Genomic DNA, 17,775 nt, shown 5'->3' on the forward strand with positions numbered 1-17,775 from the left:
AGTACATTTTTACTTAATTGCGCAATACATTAAAGACTTCAGTGTTGAGTGTCACAGTAGCACTTACGCACATCATGGGAGAAGAATGATGCACTTGAATCATCTTGTCCTTTTTAGCGCTTCCAAGGCATAGGATAATTTGCTTAAAGCATCTTCTCATGGATCTTGTAAATGCCAAGCACATAGTGTATTGCATTCATCCAGCGGTTTACTGAGACTTTTTAATTAGATGTTTAAAAAACGGTTGTGTTTGTGTGTCTTGTGTGTGTATGACGCGTATAATTCACCACTACTCCAGTGCATTAACTCCGCGAGCACCGCCCATTTATTTTTTGTGACCTTAAATATCTTCATATATTAGGGGTGGCACAATACATGTATTCGTTTCGAACCGAATGCATGAATTTAAACGGAGAATATACGGTATGAAAATAAAAAACCTCGCGTGCAAAATAATTAATGTAATACGGAACTACTGTTAGATATGTGGGTTCTTTATGGACAGCTAATCTGTTGCCCCGCTTTAGCTCTGAAGCTCTGATTGGCGCTGATGCAGCCGAGCTCCGCCTATGTATGCGCTCTATCAGAGCCCGTCTACATTCTCTGGCACTCTGCATTTTTTTGTCAGGTCGACGCCGGTCCAGTCAGTGAGTGAGCAGCCGACAGCCAGTATGGCAAGTGGTGTTCCACAAGCGTTAGACGCTCCGCCAGCCTCTTTAAGATCGCAAGTTTGGCAAAACTTCAGTTTACCAGTCAGTTACAATAGTACAGGCGAGAGATTGGTGGAAAAGACAAGGACTTTGCGTCGGCGTTGTTAGCAGTTGTTAGGTATGTGAGTGGAAATACATCTAATCAGGGCTCTCAAGTCTCACTCATTCACCTTGACACACACGCATTTCAGTCAGTTCAAACGCCACACTTTGTATTTCTCACGCTGAGAAGTAGGAGATAAATTGTCCTGCTATATACAACAGGCATACGCAGGGCAGTTCTGTCGAGTTCAGCTGCTTTCAGTTTTTTAAGCGTGCTCAACTTTACGCAGCGCCATCAGCGTCAGAGTACCGCGAGAAATCTTGCGGAGGAGGCTGATTTCAAATCGCTCATCCACTTGTCGTTTCTTGCAGCGCCTCGTGAAGTCGTACACACCTATTAATTCATCCTACAAGACTATTTTTTTTTCTTTAGTACATTGATATGAAATAAGGCCAAAATGTAATTTTAAAATGTATTTAGGTAACACTTGTAATACATTTGAACCCATATTTGTATGAAAGATGAGCACAAGATTACTTAAAGTGGTATGCATTTTTGAAATACGAGATAGTATGTTAAATGCATTTCAGTTCATATTCATGACATCTCAAAATAACACTGATAAGGACACCTATGTTTTTAAGATTAGCTTAAGTACTAAAAAAAATGCCGCCTTCATTTTTGTTTTGCTTTTCCCTCCATTGTACCGAAAGTGAATCGAACCGTGGCGCCTGAACCGAGGTACGAACCGAACCGGGACTTCTGTGTACTGTTCCACCCCTATCATATATGCATTTGTTTTTTGCATAAATCTTTTGAATATATAAGGAAGACTTTGAATATAGTGTATAAAAACGTTTATGGTGCTTTTATAATAGTAGCCTTTTATATAGCATGACAGTAACAACCATGTGTAACGTACAGTATCGGATTTGGATCCTCCCAGTTATTCCAATACCAGATCCAGCAAAAAAGGTCCGGACCGACCCGATATTTGATCCAAAGTATCGGATCGGCCCACCCCTAATCTTACAATGACACTCGCAAACCTATCTCATGGCAATTTGTACATATTTTGCAAGGTGGCTAATTCCTATTAATTCGTACAACCACATTCATACATTTGCCCCTGTGACGTTAGATTTAAGTTTTGCAAAAATAACTTCGTACTTCATACTAACTTGTAAAATATGTACGAATTCTCGTGAGATCAGGCTGACACTTGCTATTAGGGATGCTCTGTAATAAAAGTTCTTGGCCGAAACCGAAAAAGAGGAAACCAAGGCCGAAAACCGAAACACAGATATAAATTATTATGCCAATTATTAGAACCATTGCCTTTATGGCTATCACTGTGTACTAACTTTACTAGGGGTGTGACGGATCACAAAGCTCTTGGTTCGGATCACATCAAAGTTTTTGAGGCACGGATCGGATTATTTTTCGGATTAACATAAAAGGGGGTGGGAAAATCTTATAACAAATACATGAATTGCAAACATTTATTTTAAAAAAAAAACAAAGTTGCACATTAAGTAAGGTCTGAAATTATCATTAGGTACAGAAATCGAATTAAATGAATCATAACACTGTCTTTATTGTATAAATTAAATATAATTATTATTATTTTAGCTACAGAAGTGATTTTCTCTTTGTCATTGGTTGTTTGTTTAACATTAATGACACAGACTTAAATAGGTTAACTGAGGTTACTGTCTCTTTAAGACCAATTAAGCACAGACTGGTTTCTGACTGTAATCTATTCATACACTTAAGACATAAACAAATGTGTTTATTAGAAAAAGAATACATTATTTTGTTTGTTTGTATGTCCCCTGTCAATAACAGAAAGATTTTATGTATGTTCGCTTGCTTTTTAAAAACGCGTCTCTCTGTGTATGCACTACTGAGTGCCCTTAAACGCGCACACACACAGAGACCGAGGGCGAATCCCAAACAGCGCAGCATAAACAGTCGCTTCACATAAAAAAACGTTACGTTGTTTTATTGCTTTATTCGCCAAATGTATTTTAATGGACCGTATGAGACACATTAGCGCAACTCTCTCTAAAGTTTACACATCAAGAGTTTTGATCGATTACGTCTGACACATTCAACCGCATGTGCCTCTGTGCGTACAGAAAGCGCACTTTAGCGCCTTTTTGCGATTAATACGTCCACACCGCAGATGTTGCCTTAGACAAGCATGTGCAGATCGCGGTTTCTGTTTGCGTCATCTCAACATTTCGGCCGTATTGTTTCGATGATAAAAGTGTTTCGGCCGAAAACCGAAAATGCTCTTTTTGGGCCATTTTCGGCCGAATATTTGGTGCATCCTTACTTGCTATGCAAGTTACTGCATACTGAGACTATACTGTATGGTATAGTTTTGGATTGAATAGAATTTGCATGGATCTCACGTCGATGATTTGCATCACTTTTCAAGTCATTTGTAATGAAAATCATTTTACTCCATTTATAAATATACTTTTGGTGCACTGACTATATAGCAGCTACAAAAAACTTTATTTACTATTGAACGGTACTTGCCTTTTTTCCATTTTTCCATAACCGTGAGACCCCCATAATATAATCTATTTTGCAATAATTCCTTAAGCAATTCTTTGCTGTAAGATTTCACAAACATCCCTAAAAAATACACTGATCTTTGATCTGATGTCACAGTTTTCCCCTGTACGCCAATCAAATACAACAAAACACATCTTGCTTTGTTTTTATGCCTCTGTCATGATGAGAGGCCCTTCATTGATGATTCAGCTGAAGAGATCCACATCCCGTGCATTAGAGTCCCGGTGATGAGCCAAGAGAAGATGGGTGAAGAGCTTTAGATTGCTCCTACACTTTGAAATTGTCATTCAAAGCATTTATTTCCTCAACCACTTAACCATCCAATGTAAGTGAAAAGGAAGGACCACTATCCCTCATCAAACCAGCAGAGTTAAAGCAAAACTGTGACCGAAAGATAGTTTTAAAGAAAAATCTTTAAAATTTGAAAGATTCAAATTCATTTTGCAAATGTTTCCAATGTTCTTTCGTCAACAAATGACCTTGTGATTAACAAAACCACAGACTGCAAGATGAATTACTTCCGGATAACTTCAATGGTAATTTTAAAACATCTGTTGTCAAACGTAATCAATTGTCAGCACAGGACTTGGTTGCCAATTTAGCCATGTAATCTTTAGATATATGCCTACGATAACAAAAGTCAAAGCTGTCCAACTTGTCAAAAGTCTTAAAAGTATCACAGCCTGCACAGATACAGCAAACTTTCTTTTTGGCTTACTACAATAAGTACCCTCCAGTCTGCACCCAGTTTTTCATTTCTGATAAATGGTACTGATGAAAACAATGCCCAATTGAATCAATTGAAATGGGTTTTAGTTTTGCTTGGTCCTTTGGGAATGAAATGACAGAAGTTCATTGTCTTGGCTCTCTTGGTTGCCAGCAAACACAAAACCAGCACACAGGATAAATTGATCCTTACTACCTCTATTACAAACACATACAGGACTGTAAGAATACTGTACTGTATATATATATATGTACAGTACTAAAACACTAGTTCCCCAACCTATAAACAAACACTTTTACAAGCACTAGCACCACATTCATTTTATAGCCATTCAATATGTGCTCTTTACTCCTGTGCTGACGAAAGCCCTTTAGGCTTTATATACATTACAGCAGTCTGCTTAGGCCAGTATGAGTGGACAATTTACAAGAAGCATTATCCTCTTTCTAAGATACACAGGGAAACAGCGGCTATGCAACAAACTGTCAACAATCAGATGGATTATGTTCGTTTTTATTTGCAGTGCTGTAGTCTAAGATAGAAAGCCCTGATCTTTATCACCTTTCTGGGCCTGCACCTTAAAGCTACATGCTGAAGGAATATAGCAGGCTTTATAAAACAAAGAAGGCAGCACAATATAATATTAGTGAAATATACGGCAATGCTTCAGCAAAATTAACAACATGACATTATTTTTTAAAATAATGTCTAAATGCACTACTTGCATAGTTTTATGATTTTTAAGAATTAAGGAATACCTGTCAACACTCCTGTTTTTGCAGGGATTTTCCCGTATTTTATCATTCTTTCCTGCCATCGTCCCATTTAAATAATTTCCCGTATTTTTTGTCTATCTATAAAAATATTCCACTGGCCGTATTTGATGTTTGCTACATTCACCTCCCGTAAAGCAGGTGGCAGTATATCTGTATATCACTTAAACAACACCCGCCAATAAAACAAAAAGAAGAAGAAAAGCTTCCTAAGGATGAGTGGAGGATGACGAGCCGCGCAAAAAGGTACCGCGCATTAGCACACAAACTCACACATTTGGATGTGCTGGCTAATGGGTTTTGACTGGGTGTGCTTTTTCTGTAACTTTGCGTGTAGGGAAACACTGTTGTTTGAACTTTAACACAAGCAACAAAAAAAATCTGCCAATGGGGTATGAAAATTTAAAGAAGAAATCTTTAATTGATATTTTTTGTCTAAAAACTAGAATTAATTTCTTAGGTCATTTTACTTATAATGAAAATATATCTTAAAGGGATAATTCACCCTAAAATGAAAATAATGTAATTAACCATCATGTTGTTCCAAACTCGTAAGACCTCCGTTCATCTTCAGAACACAGTTTAAAATGTTTTAGATTTAGTCCGAGAGCTTGTTGACCCTTCATTGAAAATCTAAGTACGTTATACTGTCCATGTCCAGAAAGGTAATAAAAACATCATCGAAGTAGTCCATGTGACATCAGTGGGTCAGTTAGAAAGTGTTGAAGCATCGAAAATACATTTTGGCCTAAAAATAAACAAAATTATGACTTTATTCAGCATTATCTTCTCTTCTGCGTCTGTTGTGAAGCACATGCACAAGACTAAAGTCACGTGACTGCAGTGACGCGGATGACGTGTTATCCTCAGACATGTTTGCGAAGTTGTAGTTTTTTTAACTTACAGCGTGCGTCTCCCTCAGACTGTCAACGAAGCCCAGGCGCAAAAAAAACCCAAAACAAAACAAAAAAAACAGCTGGGGCGCACCAGATAACACGTCAGCCATGTTGTATGTCATCCGCATCACTGCAGTCACGTGACTTCAGTCTCACGCTTCACAACAGATGCGGAAGAGAAGACAATGCTGAATAAAGTCGTAATTTTTTTTTGTTTTAATCAAATGTATTTTCGATGCTTCAACACATTCTGGCTGACCCACTGATGTAGCATGGACTACTTTGATGATGGTTTTGTTGCCTTTCTGGACATGGACAGAGTGCCGTACGTGGATTTTCAATGAAGGGTCAACAAGCTCTTGGACTAAATATAAAACATCTTAAACTGTGTTCCGAAAATGAACGGAGGTCTTACGAGTTTGGAACAACAATGAGGGTCATTAATGACATTATTTTCATTTTTGGGTGAACTTTCCCTTATTTGATATTTGACTGAAAACAAGACAACAATACTAAGTAAGAAAGTATTTTTGCAGTGTAACCATCCATTCCCTTGCATAGTAATGAAGGGGGGGAGGGTTGTTAGGGTTATTTTCAAATCCCAATGTTGACAGGTATGGGATGAGGGTGCCTAACTTCTTGTTCCTGCTGGCATCTACCTAATTTGGCATGATCCTACTACATTTAGGCCAAAATATGGGTTCTAGTGCACGCAGAGACTTTGATGTCTCCAGCAAAAATATGACTACCATTTTTTTTCACTATTTATTTTACTATCCTAACCATGCATGATAATACACAGTGAGTTGCATTTTATCATTTGAATTCAGCATTGTATTCCTGCTGTCCATTACTTCTGTGTCCCATTTTTGGGACCATGTCACACCATTTAACCTAGCCAGGGTAAACTGTTGTCGAAGAGAACATACCCAAGCATGGCTAAGTGAGATGACAACGTTTAATGACATCTTTCATGTTTTATCATCATAACGCATTAACAGAATTAAGTTTATGAAGAATGTATTTATAATTGCATGCTCACATTACACGCTCTCTTACGGGAATTAATAAAAAAAATCAATCGGATGATTCAGACATCATGTCTCCAATGAAAACGAACTTAGCTAAGCCACAGTAGTACCTCTGGTGATGGGCTTGGAATAAGGAGAAATCATTGTTAAATTGAAAGAATCAACTTTGTATTTTGGTGACAAAGCAGCTCCTGAAGGTCACGTTTATGTCTTCTAAAGGAGACAGGAAATCAAAGAGTGATTATTGGAGACTAAAGCTAGAATTGCCAACACCTGTCCCTGCAGCAGGCAGCACACTTGATCATGATGGATCTGTTAAGGAAGAACTCTCTTAAGAAGAGGAAATGGCCGAATCCACAGGGGGGGTTGAATGGCTTAGTTGTGGAGAGCCTGCGGTGCCCTGAGTTGTGAGGGATGTAGAGGGCGATGCTGTGGGTCACTCCTGGAGTGGTTTTGGAGTTAAAGGTCATTAGATGTAACACCACCTCCAGATGGGCTATATTTCTGAAAGATTTTTCCAAAGTCTGAGACTGCAGTTATGTCAGGAGGGCACAGCAGCCCATCGATGGAAGATGTGTTCATTTTCTAAAGTAGAAATGCTGTCTTGAACTATTAAGAGAAACAGACACGGAAGTTTACTTGGATCGATTGCCTTTTGGATCTTCTGGGTAATTGAATGTCTGTGTGCCATCAGCCTAACTATCGCCACTGTCTATTAAAGAAAATGAAGCTCAGGAATTTGCATAAAATAAAATGCTGCTTGCAAAAAATGTCGGATATGTTTGAAGATGTGTTCATGTAGAAAGATTTGTTAACTAAATACCCCAGAATTAAATCTCATATTTGAAAACTGTCAAGCTATGCAGAAGTTTTGTCAATTTTCATTTTGTTACTGTCACCACAATGATGATAAAACTGTTTATCTGCAAAATTGTATTCAGCGGGCAGCCAGGCAGCACATTGTTGAAATATTGGAAGACAGAAAAAGGAGGATGGCGGTGCCACTAAACATATGAAATCCTATGTGATCCATTGCTGTACGTTTACAACACTGATGGTAACCACAATCTCAACTCAACTTTATGAGACCCGATGGTTTACGCAACAATAAATGACGCTCTCTCTCTCTCTCTCTCTCTCTATCTCTCTCTCTCTCTCTCTCTCTCTCTCTCTCTCTCTCTCTCTCTCTCTCTCTCACACTCACTCCACAGCCCGCATAAAGCACAGGTGCATTAAAAATATGGGACAGTCCAAGCACCAATGTAGTCGAATATGAAGAATTATGACCTCACTCTGTATGGTGAGGTGTGCGGGAGTTACTGTATATCACCGACTCGGTTATGATTTAAACGCCTTCGTGTGGGTTTGCGCACGAGCGCGCGCAATCTTTGAGTCCGGCTACGATGGATGCAAGTTATGCAACCGAGTGAGGTTTAACACAAGTACCCTAAACGCGCCAGATGTTAGAACCGCGAGGTTAAAACGCCAACACGTCAATCATCCAGAACGCAAAAGAACCGCGAGAGCGCACTTCTAATTCACTTCACGCCATCGTGCTGATGGTCGCTTATCCATAGCAACATGTTTAAGGTTTTATTCAGTATTTATAAAGAAATGTGCAGTGAAAATTGCAACAGTAACTCCTCATCCTGTGCGTTTTTCTCTTTAGGTAACAGGCTGATGTGTGGTTAAACAGTTCGTGAGATCGTAAATGAGGCATGGGAGGTTTTGGGGTGGATGGCTCTCAGCAATAAGGGAAAGCTACGCGTGATCTATGAGAGCTAAATAAATAACAAATTGTACTTTATAAGTGTTGACTACTAAACAGATGTATGCAAAAATGTATGCCTGGCAAAGCTGAAATATACAACATTACCTTAACCAAACTTGCACGTGGCTCTTCACAGTTAAATTAGAAGTAATAAACACGAAGCATCTGTTGTTATGTTTGTAGTAACTGATATGATCAGGGTTCAAGTCAACACTATAAACCGATAGTCGAATTACGCTCTCGGCACTAATGCGTTCAGCCTCATTTATTCCTGAGAATGCTCAAATGTCCTGCTGTTTTACCGTGTACCGCTATGAAAAATGACATTCACATAGTCCCTGTGCCCTTTCTCGGGTAACACTGCCTTGTGATGCCAAGCCAAGTACCACGATGTTCACAAATTCAGAGGACAAAACTGAGCGGCTCCTCGCGTAAAACAGGCATGACATGAAACGATGCGCATAACAGTGTTTAAAAATACACAAAGCGATTGTTACTCACCAACAGCTACTTGCAGTAGATCGGAGCACAAGAAGAAACACAAAGACAAGACGGTCATCTTTCCCATATTTTGTAATAAATCCCAAACTCCATTGGCGTTTACATGCTCTCCGGGATGTTGCCGCGTAATTCCCAGCATTCCAACGAGAGGCGATCCCGCAAACTGGTCATGATGCTGTCCGGGAGTCAGAGGGAAAAATGAAGTTTAAAACAAATGCGCACTTCAGTGAATGTAAAGATTGCGCGCGAAGGTTATTAGAAGCGTTGCATTGCGAAACAGTCTCCTCGCGTTGGCTACAGCCAGCGTTTCACAATACGATGGCAGACGAGGATTAAAAAATAGATATGGATTTGGATGAAAATCTATGCTCTCGCTCTCCCTTTCTCTCTCACACACACTGCCTCCCTCCCTTCAGAAACAGTCAGGAACAGAGTCACTCGTGATCACTCGCTTTTTATTTCACACAATTTGCTTTAATCCTGCCATGGCTCCAAACGCTTCCCCTCTAATTCCGTCCACTAAGCCGATTTTATTCCAGCAGGATTTTTTGCCCCACTCTAAAACGGTTTTTAAAGATCATTATAGGTGGAGAGATGCTCTGTCCTGCATTGACTGCATAGAAACTGAAAAGATCAAGTGCTTGAAATGTTTCAACGACCATCTGAACGAACAGCGTCACCTAGGGTATGTGCAAATTAACCCCACACAGCTTCAATGGGGGCATGAAGTTTTTATATACTGTATGTAGCCTACTAACAGTCAGCAAGAAAGGGATTTGTATGAGAATAATTATTATGCATTATTAAATCGAGGTGACGATTACATCTGTCAGTTACATTTATGGATTTGGAAGACACTTTTATACATAGCAAACTTATGATGTTATACATTGTATCAGTACACTCTTAAAAATAAAGGTGTTGTTCACAGTGTTCACGGCAATGTCATAAAAGAACCATTTTTAGTTCCCCAAAAACCAGTCAAGGTTTATAAAATAACAATTTCTTTTATATCCGTTATATAGTATAGCTTTTTGTGCTCCAGAAAGGTTTTGTGGGTGTTAAAGGTTCTTTATGGAACCATAAAGCCTGACAAAGTATATTTTAGGAACTTGTGTTCCCTGAGGATTAAACCCATGGCTTTTGTGTTGCTCTATCAACTGAGATACAAGAATACAGCTATGAATTTCACGACTGCCAAAGCTATTTTAAACCCCAAACATACCTGATACTAATGTGATAAAAAAAGTAAATTCACAGTCTGGGTCACATATCCCAGACTTAACATTCATGGAATAAATGTTGTAGAAATATATGCAAATAACACCAGACCATTCTCATGGAGAATAAGACGTGGTCTGGAAACCACATGCTAATTTTCTCGTATTTGAGGCGTGGTTTACAATGCCCAGTTTTTGGGCATTACAAATGTCTACCTGTACGTAGCTCATAACCAATCGTTTCAATTTTACCAGATGACGTATGTAGAGCGACATAAATTCAAGCGTCAACAACTTTTATTGGTTTGTGTGCACACAGCTGAAAGCTATGCAACTAAACCGGTAGCTGTGTATTGATATTGAAAAGCAACACAACTTAGTGGCACTGTGGTAGGTAGATTATCATTTGATTATCATAAAAACAATAATAAAACCCCACTCCTAACCCCAATGTATGTGGACGTACAAAGTAGGCCTACGAATTCATACGAATTAGCCACCCAGTGTTGCCAACTTGGCGACTTTGTCACTAGATTTAGCAACTTTTCAGACCCCTTCAGCTACTTAGGCTGCGTCCGAAAACTCTAAATTGCTGCCTTCTGAGGCAGCTTTCCAAGGCAGGAAGGCATCAAGGCATGTCCGAATTCAATGTTTGGTTTACTTCCTGTCTCCTGAGATACCTATTCGTGGACGTACATTAAGAATGTGATTGGTCGAGCCCGGTCGAGTTCGAAAAAATAAAATGGCGGCCAAGGACGCGACTGGACCACCATTTTGGTGTAAATAAAGGTAGATTTTCACTTTTTACACCTTTTAATTGCATTTCTAGCGAGAAATTAGTATTGTAGTTTTCAAATATGTGATTAGTTGTCACAAAGGCGCTCTCTGTTCAAATTTCAAACACGCTGCCTTTGAAGTGTGTCCGAAAGTCTTTCTCTGAGCTGCCTTCATGCCTCCGAAGTCATTTCCTTATGAGGCAGTGAGGCAACGAGTCACTGCCTTGAGTTTTCGGACGCAGCGATAATTTCAAAAAAGCGACCAGCGACAAATTTAGCGACTACAGGCATAATGACAATACGATATTAATAAATAACACTTCCCATTTATAAGTTAAATGGACTTCGTCGACAACGATGCCTAGCGGGTTGGTCCTATAAAACTCCGTGGCTATCATGTCTTGCCATATCCAAACATCCTTCTTGGATATGAAATTGTTTAACGCCAAAAGTTGCTCTTTTTTTAAAATAAACTTGCTTTTAAAACTTCCCAGCAAACAAAGGTTGGACGGCAACGTCATCTCCCCGGCCAAAAGGGGTCGCCGCAGGACGCCACAAATGTTGTAATTGGTCCGAAATCAACGTCGTCTCCCTGTCCAAAATTAGTCGCGACTGGACCTCACAAATGCACAACATGTCCTAAAATGCATTTATATACGCTTGTATACACTTGTATATGTCTATATTTGTCTGAGGTTGCGCGTATTCAAAATTTTTGAATTTTCAGATTACGTCAAAGACGTAGGTTGGATTGTCATTTTGGAACTATTTTTCAACCATGACGGGACATGACGGAGGGACGTATTTTTAACGGTATCGGACGTCCAAATGTTTGCTGGGTATCTAAGGCTGCATCGAAAAGTAACTTCGCGTTGGCTGCCGTGTTGGATAAACAAAACTTTGGTGTGTCGTATAGACGTCGTAATTGTCTTGCTGCCCCCTCCCCGTTCTGTGATCAGTTCCCTATTTCAGGGGAAAAACAGGTCCATGGTTTCCATGCTAGACTTGCAGCGTGAATAAATTTGCGCGCAAGGCAGCATGGGGAAACCCAGGCTAATATGCAAATGCAATATTATAATGAAAATGATTTTATTGTCCTCATACAGTATAATAACACACACAATAGTGTGCAAACAAAAGCCATTTAACTGCTATCTAGTGTGGAGGACAAATACATCAGTGTGCCAAGTTCATTGTTTAAAGGTTATGCTGATTCAACGGCTGAATGTGGCCATGTGGGTCTTTACCATCAATGAGACCGTTTGTTGACGCTCCCACATGTTTCAAATTAGCACACAATGCTTACGCACTTGCATTTTACCTGTGGAGGGGAATGTACTGAAATGCTAATTCTGTCTCTCACAACATCCACAAGGAAGAACCAAGCAAGGATGTGCAAATTACACAATACTCTGGGGTCAAGACCTCATTGCAGGCGCTCCGAAATTCAATCGAAGCACAAATTTGAAAATATATTTCTAAACTCTCTGCCGGAACCTGCACGCTACAAGTGCTAATTAAAGAGATGTGGGTGTACAGATATATACCTAAGGTACCCTTAATGTTAAAATCATTGTATGGAACAAGTTTAAATTACGTAAAGTACGCCCACACTGCAGATGCTGAACTGTTGGCCTGCTTAGAAGAAATATATACAGTATATCAAAACAGTCATTTCTGGTGAACTGTTAAAAGGAATAATTGGAGGAAGAAGAAAATTATCCTGCAATTTTATTCACCCTCCTGCCATGCCAAGTGTATCTGACCTTATTTCTTCTGTTGAATACAGTCAGTTAAATTAAATAACGTCCTGGCTCTTCCTAGCTTTGTTATGATGGTCAACAGTTTAAAGCTTTAGAAAGCACATAAACCCATCAATAAAGAGATAGTTCACCCAATAATATACATTTACTCACCCTCATGTTGTTCTAAACCTGTATGCTAGGCGTGTGACGGATCACAAAACTCACGGTTCGGATCACATTACGGTTTTTCAGGCACGGATCGGATAATTTTTCAGATCAGCAAACAAATGGGTGGGAAAAAATCTAATAACAAATAAAGAAATTACAAACATTTATAAAAAAGAACAAAGTTGCACATAAAGGTCTAAAATTAGCATTAGGTACAGAAATCGAATCAAATGTATAAATGTCGTATAAATTAAATATAATAAAAAAAAAATTATTGATTAACATTAAACTATTAGTCAATTTTCTTAAAAGAAAAATCCAGATAATTTACTCACCACCATGTCATCCAAAATTTTGATGTCTTTCTTTGTTCAGTCGAGAAGAAATTATGTTTTTTTAAGAAAACATTGCAGGATTTTTCTCATTTTAATGGACTTTAATGGACACCAACACTTAACACTTAACTCAACACATAACAGTTTTTTTCAACGGAGTTTCAAAGAACTATAAACAATCCCAAACGAGGCATAAGGGTCTTATCTAGCGAAACGATTGTCATTTTTGACAAGAAAATAAAACAATATGCACTTTTAAACCACAACTTTTCGTCTAGGTCCGGTCAAGCACGACCTAACATAAATGTGTAGTGACGTAGGGAGGTCACGTGTTACATATATAAAACGCACATTTGCGGACAATTGTAAACAATAAACTAACACAAAGACATTAATTAGTATCATTCCACATATAACAACGTCGGATTGGTCCTCTTTCAACACACTTGTAAACACTGGGGCGGAGTTTCGCGTTCGTCCTCTGTGACCTCTTGACGTCATGACGTATTGCGTGGGGTCACGCCAGGGGCAGAGTGGGACCAAAAAAATCTACCGGGAAATTTCGTATACCACCGGCCCTCCGTGGTAAAAAAAAATGTCTCGTAGCCTATTTGTAGTAAAAATAGGTTAATACAAATCGTAATCAATTTGCCCAAAAAAAAAAAAAAAAAAACATTTTCATAATATTAATAAAATCATTAAATCATTGCTAATTTTCCTAAATGAGTAATACAAAATGATACATGGTTGAAAGACGGAGATGCGCACCTCAAACAGCTATTACATAACAGAGCGGCGAGACCAGAGATGAATGTGCTCATAAACGGAGTAATATGGAATAATTTGTGCATCTTTGAATAACTGTAAGAATATTTCCTTTAAATATAATTTTTGTCATATAAAGTTTTGAGAGATAATAAAGTTTTTTCCACGTTATTGCTTATTTATTTTAACGTGTTTGGCGCATTACCTCAGAGTGTATTTCAGTAATATTGCTTTTTTTCTGCTAATAATAATACAATTTACATGCCAATCCTGCTTCCTTGTCTTTTTATTAATTTCATTATGCTGTTATATTAAGTTATGTGGATATTTAATGGCATATGAGACGTTCATTGCCGTTATATTATCTCGTCTAATATTCAAATCATATCCGGAATAATGTGTGCATCTTTGAATAACTGTACAGTTCATTTGAAAATAATTTTTGTCAAAGTTTTGAGAAATAATAATGTTGTGAGGATATTTATATATATCAGTTGAATACTCTCGTCTGTTAATATGGAAATCTAATAGAAATCTAATAGTAGGAAATATAAAATGTGATACTGCAAAGTTACCCTTCTAAATTTTATTTATTATATATAGCCATATGGAGATAAACCTTTGCAAATGTGTTGATTTTATCCATTCAAGTACTGACCACCAGGCTAGAGATTTTAAACATCCTTAATCCACACTTGATGGATCAATCCGACCGCATATGTACTGAAATAAACAGGCGACGCGGCGACGCGGCTTTTCACATCAAAGGCCGACAGGCTATTGCAATTTGGAGAGGGGCCGTTCAATAATTCCCCTATATTTAAAAAAAAATCCTAAACATGGTTAAACCTGGCGAACAGGTTGAGCACTTTTATATAGCCTATGTGTTGAGCAAAGAGGCTGCACAGTTTGACCAGCGGGAAGCGGCCGCACATCAGGCCGCCAGACGGGGTTGCTAAATAACTTGCAATGTATAACTATTAACCATTATCAGACCGGCCCTCGCAGCCTCAAAACACTACCGGCCCACCGGGAAATGTCCCGACTCTCCCGATGGCCACTCCGCTACTGGGTCACGCTGACGCTTTCAGGACCGGACCTAGACGAGAAATTGTGGTTTAAAACTGTATATTTGTTATTTTTATTGTCAAAAATGACATTCGTTTCGCTAGATACGCCCCTTATGCCTCGTTTGGGATTGTTTAGAGTTCTTTGAAACTCTGTTGAAAAAAACTGTTACGTGTTGAGTTAAGTGTTAAGTGTTGGTGTCCATTAAAGTCCATTAAAATGAGAAAAATCTTGCAATGTTTTCCTCAAAAAACATAATTTCTTCGGGACTGAACAAAGAACGACATCAACATTTTGGATGACATGGTGGTGAGTAAATTATCTGGATTTTTCTTTTAAGAAAATGGACTATTCCTTTAATGACACAGACTTAAGTAGGTTAATTGAGGTTACTGTCTCTTTAAGACCAAATAAGCACAGACTGGTTCTGACTCTAATCTATACATACGTTACATTTGTGAAAGAAAACGGTTAACATTTTGAGCTTATTTAGTGATTGATACATTTTATATTGTTATAAACATACAAATCAGTATGCTAGTCAGTTATACACATAATAGTATTGTGTAAAGAAGTGATTTTTCCAGCATGATCTGACAGGGTTCGTATTTTATGAGTTGGCTAATTCGTATGAATTTGTATGAAGTGAATCATACAAAAATATTTGATTATCATAAAAAAATAATAAAACCCCACTCCACTCAATGTCACAGAGGGAAAAATGTAAGAATTTGGACATACAAAGCAAGCCTACGAATTAATACAAATTAGCCACCTTGTAAAGTATGTACTAATTGCTATTCGATAGCATTGGATTATTCAACTTGTGATTATTGTTAATAATTATTGTAATTATTTCAGAACCAATGAGATTTGATTTGTTATCAAGGTGCTGCCATATTTGAATTTACAGCTCTGATTTAAAGTTTCACAATATATTAATCTCTAAAACATCTTAAAATATTGTTTTCTCACACAGATTTAAAGATTTGGCTTCAGAAGACATTTATTAACCTGCTGGAGTCCTCTGGATTACTTTTATGATGGATGTATATGCTCTTTAGAGCTTTAAAACGTTGACATTTAATGGCATTACAAAGCTAGGAAGAGCCAGAATATTATTGAATATAACTTCCTTTGTGTTTAGCTGATAAAAGAAAGTCATATACACATGGGATGACTTGAGGTGAGTAAATTATGTGCTAATTTTCATTTTACGATGAACAATTAATTTAACATTGTAGATCATTTGAATGTTTCATTGCACAGAAAAATACAAAAGTGGAAAGCTTGTCATACCTAACACACACACACGCGTGCTTACATCCCTACTGCATATTTATCAGCTGAACTGTGCTCGGTGTCAGTCAGTTCCTCTCTGCTCTCCTCGGTCCTTCCTCCAGGTGCATGCGTGCTTGTGGAGTCATGACAAGACCCTTGGTAAACCTCTTAGATGATTTATGAGACGGTGTCCTGTGACATAAGAAAGTGAACAGAGGGGAAAAGAGAGAAGGAAAAACAAAACGTGAGGCCTCATAAATGGTCAAAGGCAGTCGTCTGTAACCATTCTAGAGGAGTTGAACCAACCACACAGCTTACGGTGCAACATGAGGTGGCATCTGGGCAAGGGCCTGCAATACTAATGTGATATCGCACATCTCTAGAGGGCAGTGTCAACAACAATTTATTGAAGCAACAGAGCCCAACACGTTTCTGTCCATATGGTACCTGCCCCCTAAATACAGCAAGACCTCTCCCCTCTCAAGAGGCTTCCAATCCTTACCTCATCATGGGTGCGTTTTGGTTTCTGTTTCTTTAGTTTTGTACACTGTCAGAAAAAAATGGTTAAAAAATAGCCCCAAGCTATCATTGAGGCAGTACCCTTAAAAAAGGCCTAATATGTACCATTTAAGTATCTTTATATATATCTTTACATCGGCCTAGAAAATCACAACTTTTAATTTTCCGTCTGTCTTAGTACACAATGTAACTACAGAATAGTCAAGTTTTAAATAGGAAAAATATCGAAACTCTTTGGTTATTTTTTAGCGTGATGCTAATGGTCTAATCAGATTCAATGGATTATGCTAAGCTATGCTAAAACTGGTACCGCCAGATCCGGAGATCAGCTGAATAGATTCCAAAACGATAAAAATCAAATGTTTAACTCTTGAGGAGCTGGAAAATTAGCATATTTTTAAAAAAGTGTCCCTTTAAGGCCAGAAAAGAGTTTGTTTTTTACGTGTACGTGAACGTATGCATGTGGTCGTATGCACAGCCTTGTAAAGTATAGTTGATTTGACTCGTACGTGTACATAGATGATCGACGAATGCACATTGCGACAAAATCCAATGCATCTCCTGGGCTACATACTACATTCACCTGTAGGCGCATACGCGATAAGCGTAAAATGAAGCAGGGTTTCAAAAATCTGGCAGTGCGTGTACAATACGTGCACACTCGTCTGATGATGATAATTGCATCCCATTTACTATAACCAGACCACCGCGTGCACTTTTAATTCAAAGGGTACTGTCTCAGTGACAATTTTTTGACCATTTATTCTGACAGTGTAAAAGCTAAGAAGTTAAAACCAGATTGAAGAAAATAAAGATTCCTATTGTTTGACTGAGAGTCAGCTTCAAAGTGTCTCCCT

The 17,775-nt window shown here is 38.3% G+C and overlaps 1 protein-coding gene across 3 annotated transcripts in view; it reads right to left on the bottom strand.

Annotated features, from left to right (window-relative positions):
• igsf21a (immunoglobin superfamily, member 21a) overlaps positions 1–16,572 on the bottom strand; it is a 346,434-nt gene extending 329,862 nt beyond the window's left edge. The window contains exon 1 of one of the 3 annotated variants that reach the window (XM_073876128.1): positions 16,418–16,572. Coding sequence is in view for 2 of the 3 variants with exons in the window: in XM_055184959.2 (XP_055040934.2) it covers positions 9,042–9,180 (139 nt within the window). In the remaining variant the exon portion in view is untranslated. Of the gene's footprint in view, positions 1–9,041; positions 9,658–16,417 lie in introns of those variants that run through there. The other 2 variants (XM_055184959.2, XM_055184958.2) reach the window with 2 other exon arrangements.
• Between the last annotated feature and the right edge of the window lie 1,203 nt (positions 16,573–17,775).

Source organism: Misgurnus anguillicaudatus, chromosome 14 (assembly GCF_027580225.2).
Source record: "Misgurnus anguillicaudatus chromosome 14, ASM2758022v2, whole genome shotgun sequence".
In the NCBI taxonomy this organism is placed as follows: domain Eukaryota; kingdom Metazoa; phylum Chordata; class Actinopteri; order Cypriniformes; family Cobitidae; genus Misgurnus; species Misgurnus anguillicaudatus.